The sequence below is a fragment of the Urocitellus parryii genome, chromosome 15 (assembly GCF_045843805.1).
Source record: "Urocitellus parryii isolate mUroPar1 chromosome 15, mUroPar1.hap1, whole genome shotgun sequence".
Lineage (NCBI taxonomy): Eukaryota > Metazoa > Chordata > Mammalia > Rodentia > Sciuridae > Urocitellus > Urocitellus parryii.
The window spans coordinates 16,536,751-16,544,359 of NC_135545.1; the positions used below are offsets into that span (position 1 = coordinate 16,536,751).

Below are 7,609 nucleotides of genomic sequence, written 5' to 3' on the forward strand. Positions count from 1 at the left end.
GTCTTAAATTAGAGTGGCCTCCTCTTCTGGAGCACTAGTTAGATGCCCAGCTACATGTTAATTTCAGGTACAATCTCATTCATTTAGCAAATAATTAGGCACTGGGGAAATTGCAGTGAACAAAAATCCTTGCCCTAATGGAGCTTATCTTTTGGAGGATGGAAGATAGGCAATAATAAGATAACATATTCCAAATGATTGATGATAAGAGAAAGAATATAGCTTGAAATGGTAACAGGGAGCAAGACAGGAATTTAAATTTTAAATAGGAAGTTCAAAGAAGACTTCTGTTGAGAAAGATCTTGAACACCTCTGTTGCTGCAGACAACACTTCCTTCAGAGAATGAAAAATTTCCACTTAGCACATGTCTTGGCCTAGATAAACTCCTAGGAGGTAGCATCCTGATTTGTATTCTAATGAGAATATTGGGGCCCAGAGTAGGAAATTCATATTTTTGTTTAGTTTTGTGATGCCAAGAATCAAACTCAGGTCCTCATGCACTCTAGGCTTATGCTCTACCACTGGGCCACATCCTCTGCCCAGAAAGTCATGTTTTTGAATTCACAACCACCATTACAGGATAGCACCCTCTAGAAGTGGGCATGTTATTTGTTTCTTGGCTCCTCATCTGTAAAATAGGGTTCATGAACAGGAAAGTTACTATTCCAGAGGGTTATTAGTTTTTAGTGGGGGAAAAAAATGCATATAATGTGTGAAGCACTAAACCTGATACAAAGTAAGCACTCACTAAATGTTTTTGAATGTTAATGATCATTTTATGCTTCAACGTCCAAAGATCTCAGGAAGTCAATATCAAAAGTTAGGGTTATTTATTGGGGATGTCAACAGAGATGACAGGTGATGGACACATGTCTTTGGGGCTTGAAAGTGAACCTAAAACAGAGGAGCCCATCCAGGGAGAAATCAGGTCCCCAGGCTGTGGAGAAGTTGTCAGGGGGTGCCCAAGGGTATAGTAAAGGAGAGGTAGTCTCCAAGGGCACCCCAGCGGGGCCGGTAGATCTGGAAGATGGTGATCCAGGTGGTGAGCACAATCACCCAGAAGAGGAAGCCCACAGCTGAGCGCCAGACATCTATAATGGGGAACAGGAATGAGGAGGGTTGGCCTCCAGATGCTCTTTGGACTCACTCTGACCATCCCTCTCTTCTCTTTCACAGATCCCCGAATTCTGGAGCATCCACCCCCCACCCCCACTTCCCCTTTCTTCTGTGCCCTAGACTTACAGCCTTTGATTTGGCTCTGCTCTGTGTAGGCTGGGGCGAGGAACGCCTCTCGGAAAAACCAGAAGATGTTGACCAACCACAGAAAAGGCAGGAACGCGAACCCACCTAGGAAGATAATCCACACTGGGTTATAAAGCAATAAGGATCTCTACCAAAGCCCACACAGAAGATCTAGTTCAACGGGAGATTGCTGCTGTCAGGGGCTCAGGGATCCTGGCTCCTCCCTGGGTTCCAGGAATCTGATTCTTCAACTTCTTATAGGATGAGATCTCAACTTCCTCCTTCCTCAGGACCCTCCCTTCTCTCAGATCCAGGAGTCGGAGTTTCCAGCTGCTTTACCCCTAGGGACCCACGAATCCAAACCCCTAGGCCCTCTATCCCCCAAGCGCTCTAATTCAGTCCCCTCTTTTCTCCCGAGACCCTCAGGGATTGGCCCTTACCCAAGTAGTACTTCCGGCACAGGTTCAACTTCTCCTCATTGGACACCCGCTCCAAGTTCATATTTGCGCTAGACCCGGGTCCTCTTAAGGGTCTGCGGGGCAAGACCCAAGTAACAGATGCAGAGATCACGAACAGCCACGCCCCTATTACGACAAATCAGAGACAAATGCAGATGTGGGTTTGATGAAAGAAGGGCACACAGCTCCCATTAGCAAGCAGGACGAGTGAACGAAGCTCTTTATATTTATTGGGGTTCGCGAAGCGACTCAAAACTCACCAGTGGAGTTTATTTCCTTTACCTTGGATGCCTTTGGTATTTTCAACTACGGACGTTTGCGAGAGGTGCCGCAGGTTTCGCTGGAGTTTGTAGTTCTTTCTTTTTGGAGAGGCAACGCTGTACGCATGCGCATTCAGGAACCTCCCGGCGGTGTTTGTGAAAGGGGGGCGCGGACCTCCAATGCGCAAGCGCACTAGGGAGTCTGAGCGCGTGATAAGCGTGCGGAGGCAGAGACGAACTACACTTCCCAACGCTCCTAAGTACCGGAAGTGACGTAAGGATCGGGCAAGCTAGAGGGTTCGAGTGAAAATGGCTGAATATTTAGTTTCGATATTCGGGACTGAGAAGGACAAGTGAGAACAGGCGCGGGGAGTGTCCTCTCGAGAATTGGGGGCTAGGGCTTTGGTCCTTGGTAGCCGGACGGTTGGGGACGGTGTTTCTGGGGTGTCCGACCTTCCCGGCCCCTAATTCACCACTGTCTTTGCACCTCTTCCAGGGTTAACTGCTCTTTTTACTTCAAGATCGGGGCCGGCTTCACAATAAGCCGACTTTCAGCCAGATGAGTCCGAACTCGGATCCCGCCTGGCTACTACCTTCAGGCTCTTCCCCTTCCGCTGTCCATCATCACTAGGTCCCACCTTTTCCGTATTTCTAAGGTCCAGCCTACCGCCCGGCTGTTTTCTGGTAGGCCCTCTCTGCAAGTTCCTCCCCTTTGCTTTCAACGCCCCCTCCCTGAGGCTTGGCCACACCCCCCTATGACAGACTGTGCCGCTGGGCCGTCTATTGTCTCTAGGTCCTCCCCCACCTCTTTCTAAGTGGCAAGCACCGCTGATGCACTGATGATGCTTAGAGTTCTTCTCTGGTGCAGGGTTCCACTCCCAAACTTGGGTACTTCCCTCTCTGCATGAAGCTCTGCCCTCCGAGCTCAGGTCCCGCCCCCTTTAAATTCTGTTCAGACCATAGTGCTGCTCAACCTATATCGGAATCACAGAACACCGCCCCAACCGCAGATGGATCTCATTGTGAGTAAGGGACTAGACAGGACAGGAGCAGGGCAGACAGCCTTGCAGGAAGGACGTCTCCTGATTTCACCCTGCTCCCCACCTCCAGGTCACATGAGCGATGTAGAGGTGCAGGAACACTATGATAACTTCTTTGAGGTGAGAGTCAGCACGGGTAGGTTGGGTTTCCTCTGCCAGCTTAACTGAGTTTCTCCTTGTCTTCTGCAGGAAGTGTTCACAGAACTGCAGGAGAAGTATGGGGAGATTGAAGAGATGAATGTGTGTGACAGCCTGGGGGACCACCTCGTGGACAATGTCTATGTCAAGGTGCTTGCTGCCAGCCCCCCTTTCCCCAGCCCTGAAATGGAAGCATTTCAATGCCTGGTGACCATCACTGAAACTTCACAGTTTGAGGTCCATTACTAAGTTAAATCCTGTCTAGCCTCAGAGCTACTATCTAGTTCCCTGAAGATCACAAGTTCTGCTGCTGACAGCCACCCACTTTCTCCAGTTTTGGCAGGATGAAGATGCAGAGGGGGCAGTGGCTGAATTCAATAACCTCTGGTTCAACGGTCAGGCTGTGCATGCTGAGCTGTCTCCTGTCACCGACTTTCAGGAGTCATGCTGTCAGCAGTATGAAATGGGGTATGGTAGTTTAAGGGTGGGACAGAGTCAGAGTCCCAGACTCTTGAGTGTGTGCTGGAAGGCTCAAACACACCCAGTGAGGAAAGTTTCCTATATCCATCTATCCTCTACTCAGGGAATGTACCCCAGGTGGCTTTTGCAACTTCATGCACCTGTGACCCATATCATGGAACCTCAGGCGGCAGCTCTATGGGCGGTGACCTAGGCACAGGTAACTCGGGACCAGTCTGTCAAGATTTCTTATAGCTAAGGACCCTGAGATGAGCCTAATCCTAAATCTCAGTCAGTGTCCCAAGACTCTTGTACCCTAAGAATAGTCGTGAGCTCTATCTGAAAACTAGTACCTCAGTCTCAATCCCCAAACCAGCTTGAACCTCAAATCCAAGACCAGCCTAGATCTCCAGCCCTGAGATTGATCCCTGAGTGCCCTTTCCTGAAACCACCTTGTGAAACACTAGTTATATTAATGACCACCCTGCCCATCCCAGAGCAGAGAGGCGTGGGGGATCTTTGCACCACTCCCAATGGCTGTAACCCAGTTCTCTCCCTTCCTATCCCCAGATCACCCCTGAGGTCCCATACTGGCCACCATCCCTGAGAAAGGAACTGTCACCATTTCCCAGACCACCGGCATACCACTTCTAAGACTGGCTCCCTTGCCCTTCACCCCTGACAGTCACAGATGTTTCTGGCAAGGACCCCTCAAACTCCCCTTCACTCTAGCCCCATCTTCCCCAGGCTCCAGAAGTCCATTAAGTAATCTTTATAACAAGGATTTTCTCTACTGTGCCTCACCTAATAAAGTTCCACACTGAGGGTTTAGAGCGTCATCTGTGGTTTGCAGTTTCCTTCCACACTTCCGATAAAAGAGAGAGAGAGAGAGAGAGAGAGAGAGAGAGAGAGAGAGAGAGAGAAAGAAAACTGCTGGCTTCCAGCCACACGCTCAGCAGAAGCACTTCGAACTACTAATGTGAGAGAGGCTTGGGCTCAGGTCTGTACTGGTGGGGTGGGGATACCTTTGTCCTGGAAACCTCAGCTTCTCCATTTGAGACATCCTCAAGGGGGAGGTATCTGTTTATGGCAGGTTGGAGGATTCCTAACATGGAAGAGATTAGGTCAGGAGGGGAGAGGTGGTTGGTAGTTCAGTGGGAGTCTCTAGTGAGTTAGGGCTGGGTTCTTGAAGACCACCACTCTTGAGATGGTGGTAATACTTAACACTTGAAGTGAATTTGGTATATGCCAGGTGCTGTTCTAAGGGGTTTACTTTTCTAAGTAATTTTCCTTCCTTCCTTCAAGACAGGGTCTTGCTATTTTGCTCAGGCTGATCTCCCAACTCCTGGGCTCTAGCAGTCCTCCCTCGGCAACTTCTGAGTAACAGGCCTACAGGCCACCATGGCCTGGCTGGCTCCAAGCGCTTCTAATAACATAATATTCTCCACAGCAGCCAGGTGCTATGGAAAAGGGAGGGTGGATACCAGATCCAGAGTTCTCCTTAGCCATCTTGAGGCCCCTTGGGTCCTGATAATGGACGAGGAGTTGGCCTGGGGCCTCTGGTGGGGGTTAGGTTCCCACTTCCAAAGAAGCCATGGAATTCCTTCCCCGCAAGGAATTCTCCTACTTCCTTCTTCCCCCAGGATTTCTGGAAAGTATAGCAGAAGAGCTGTGGTCGGAAGTCTTGTGGCCACAGCCTGCGGTGTGTAGGACCTGCCCAGATGGGGACCGGACGCTTCCTCCGTGTCGCCTTGCTGCTTATGGCTCAGGCCTTACCACAGCCGGAAGCCTCCCAGTACTGCGGCCACCTGGAGTACTGGAACCCTGACAGAAAGTGCTGCAGCAGGTGCTTAGAGCGCTTCGGGCCGCCTCCCTGCCCAGGTGAGGTGGTAGGAAGCCGCGGAAGGGGTGTGTGAGGGCTGTAGCGCAGGCCTGTGAGGCTTGTTTAGAGGCAGGCGTGGGCCTTCAGCAGGTAAGACAAGGCCGGCCGGCAGAGCCTATGTGGAGGACAGAGATGGGGCCCGCTAGTGGCGGGGTGGGGGGTGGGGTGGGGGCTAGCGGTTGTGTGGAAAGGTTGGCCTTTTTGTGGGTGAATTCGGGTATGGGCAGTGCCTGGTGCAGAGTGGGTGGAGGAAAAAGGGGAGAGGCCAATATAAAGTAGTGAAAGGGGCGGGATCAGTGTGAAAAGAAGAGAAGGCGAAGGCGGGCACTGTTAGGCTGGGTGCGTGCTGAAGGGGCGGGACTTACTGGGATGGGGCAAAGGAGACAAGTTAATACAGCAGAGGTTTGGGGGCTCGCTCAGCCGCTCAGGATCATGCGTTTGATTCCCTCTAGACTTCGAGTTCGTGGAAAACTGCGGGCTCAACGACTTCGGCGATTTCTTAATGCACCCGTTCAGAAAGTGTCCTCCTGGACACTGCAACCCCAACAACTCAGAGCAATGTAGTCCCTGCAGCAGTGGGGTCGCAGCCTCCACTCCCGTGGGAAGCCGTGGAAGCAGAACCTTACAACGTTGTAAAGAGGTGCTGGGCGGCCTCCAGGGTCTGGGTCAGGGCTTGCTCAAGGTGGGGTGGGAGGCATGGTTTGGGGGTCGATGGGCAGGGCTTGGACCCAGGGAGGGGATAGGAAGCCGAGTAAGGGGTGAGTGAGGGCTGTAGGGCAGGCCTGTGAGGCTTGTTTAGAGGCAGGAGTGGGCCTTCAGCAGTTAAGACAAGGTCTCCTCCCCACAGAAGGGCCAAGCAGTACCTCAAAGTGGTGTGCCTGATGGGATGTGGGGAAGGCGGACTGGGTTAAGGTAGTGTGGGGTGAGTGGAGTGGGGACAGGATGGAACAGTGGATGTAGCCCCATGAAGGATATAAGGATGGGAGGGGCTTGAGCTGTTGGGACAGGCGTGGCACATGGACTCCCTATTAATTCCCAAATCTTTATTCCCAGAAGCCCATCCCTTCCAAGGACTTCTGCCCTATGTCATCTCAAGAAACCAGAGCCCCTAGTTCACCAGTGAGTTCCAGTCTCTCATGGACAACTGAGAGCACCAACACGCTGCCAAATTTTGTTCTGTCTTTGGTACTGATCTCCTTGCTGGTCCTACTCCTGATCTTTGCAGTGATCCTCCTGCGCCTCCTACAAAGATACTACTGTCCCCGCAAGGGAAAAGCCATTTCCCTTCCCTCTCCTGGCTTGGTTTGTGGAGACCCCAACACCTACATCCTCTCCTTACACTCACCTTTCCTGGCTGCCCCGGAGGCACTGGAGAAAAGGACCACAGGGACAGTATCTCTGCTTCCACTCTCAGGCAAAGGTTAGTTGGAAACAGGACACATACAGGTGAGGGGTGACCTAGAAGTCTGCCCCTCCCTCCCTTTTACTTTCCATTTCCCAGGTCTGCCAGGTCTGGAGTCACAGCCCCTGTCTCGCCTCCTGGATGAACTGGAGGTGCTGGAGGAACTGATAGTGCTGTTGGATCCTGAGCCCGGGCCTGCTGGATATATGGCCTATGGCACCACTCGACACCTGGCTGCAAGATATGGGCTGCCTGCTACTTGGTCCACCTTTGCCTATTCACTGCGGCCCAGTCGCTCACCATTGCGGGCCCTGATTGAGATGGTGGTAGCAAGGGAGCCATCTGCCTCCCTGGGCCAGCTAAGTGTGCACCTGGCCCACATAGGAAGGGAAGATGCACTAAGGGTGCTGTCCAAGCTTGGCTGATTTGGGATTTGCCAGGCCTACTGCTCAAAAATAGTTTATCTTGAATTCAACTTGCTGTCTGTTCCTCATCAAGGGGACTTCTTGAAGCATAATCCTAATTGGGCAAAGAAGACCCAACATGCCACCACCTCCTCCCTACAGAAGGGCCACATGTGGGACAGCTGACCTCAGTGCTGCTTTCTGAACAGTCCTGCTGCACCTCAGACAGCTCATCCACAGGCATTCAGTCTGCATTCTACATTAGAAAACGTGAGGCATTTCTTGCTTTGAAAACTTCGCAGACCACACAATTCACTCCTAAT

The 7,609-nt window shown here is 51.6% G+C and overlaps 2 protein-coding genes across 5 annotated transcripts; one reads left to right on the forward strand and one right to left on the reverse strand.

Annotated features, from left to right (window-relative positions):
* Positions 1-816: 816 nt before the first annotated feature.
* On the reverse strand, positions 817-2,113 carry Psenen (presenilin enhancer, gamma-secretase subunit). Of its 2 annotated transcripts, none has more exons than XM_026380067.2 (4): positions 1,984-2,113; positions 1,684-1,827; positions 1,244-1,348; positions 817-1,092 (listed from the first exon to the last, which is right to left on the reverse strand). In XM_026380067.2, exons 2-4 carry the CDS (start codon positions 1,742-1,744, stop codon positions 953-955), a joined length of 306 nt encoding a protein of 101 aa, XP_026235852.1. In that variant the 5' UTR covers positions 1,745-1,827; positions 1,984-2,113; the 3' UTR covers positions 817-952. The 2 variants fall into 2 exon arrangements, with proteins under 2 accessions (XP_026235852.1, XP_026235851.1); XM_026380066.2 differs by having other exon boundaries at positions 1,962-2,070.
* Positions 2,114-2,660: 547 nt separating this feature from the next.
* Positions 2,661-7,323, forward strand: Igflr1 (IGF like family receptor 1). Of its 3 annotated transcripts, XR_013342498.1 has the most exons (6): positions 2,661-2,983; positions 3,072-3,121; positions 3,191-3,289; positions 3,474-3,607; positions 3,723-3,818; positions 4,169-5,318. XR_013342498.1 is itself a non-coding variant. In XM_077793374.1 (5 exons), the coding sequence occupies exons 2-5, from the start codon at positions 5,320-5,322 to the stop codon at positions 7,305-7,307; spliced, it is 1,041 nt and encodes a 346-aa protein (XP_077649500.1). In that variant the 5' UTR covers positions 3,622-3,818; positions 4,169-5,319; the 3' UTR covers positions 7,308-7,323. The 3 variants fall into 3 exon arrangements, 2 of the variants coding, with proteins under 2 accessions (XP_077649500.1, XP_026235849.2); XM_077793374.1 differs by lacking the exons at positions 2,661-2,983; positions 3,072-3,121; positions 3,191-3,289; positions 3,474-3,607 and adding exons at positions 5,933-6,120; positions 6,534-6,900; positions 6,982-7,323 and having other exon boundaries at positions 3,622-3,818; positions 4,169-5,479; XM_026380064.2 differs by lacking the exons at positions 2,661-2,983; positions 3,072-3,121; positions 3,191-3,289; positions 3,474-3,607 and adding exons at positions 5,933-6,120; positions 6,534-6,900; positions 6,982-7,323 and having other exon boundaries at positions 3,759-3,818; positions 5,242-5,479.
* The last annotated feature ends 286 nt before the right edge of the window (positions 7,324-7,609 follow it).

Excerpts from the sequence above, each read along its gene's own strand:
- Igflr1 (XM_077793374.1), top strand. The coding sequence starts at position 5,320 with ATGGGGACCGGACGCTTCCTCCGTGTCGCCTTGCTGCTTATGGCTCAG. Across the intron at positions 6,121-6,533 it reads CCTTACAACGTTGTAAAGAG|AAGCCCATCCCTTCCAAGGA; the intron begins GTGCTGGGCGGC and ends CTTTATTCCCAG. Across the intron at positions 6,901-6,981 it reads GCTTCCACTCTCAGGCAAAG|GTCTGCCAGGTCTGGAGTCA; the intron begins GTTAGTTGGAAA and ends TCCATTTCCCAG.
- Psenen (XM_026380067.2), bottom strand. The coding sequence starts at position 1,744 with ATGAACTTGGAGCGGGTGTCCAATGAGGAGAAGTTGAACCTGTGCCGG. Across the intron at positions 1,349-1,683 it reads GTGCCGGAAGTACTACTTGG|GTGGGTTCGCGTTCCTGCCT; the intron begins GTAAGGGCCAAT and ends TTATCTTCCTAG. Across the intron at positions 1,093-1,243 it reads GCAGAGCCAAATCAAAGGCT|ATGTCTGGCGCTCAGCTGTG; the intron begins GTAAGTCTAGGG and ends TCCCCATTATAG.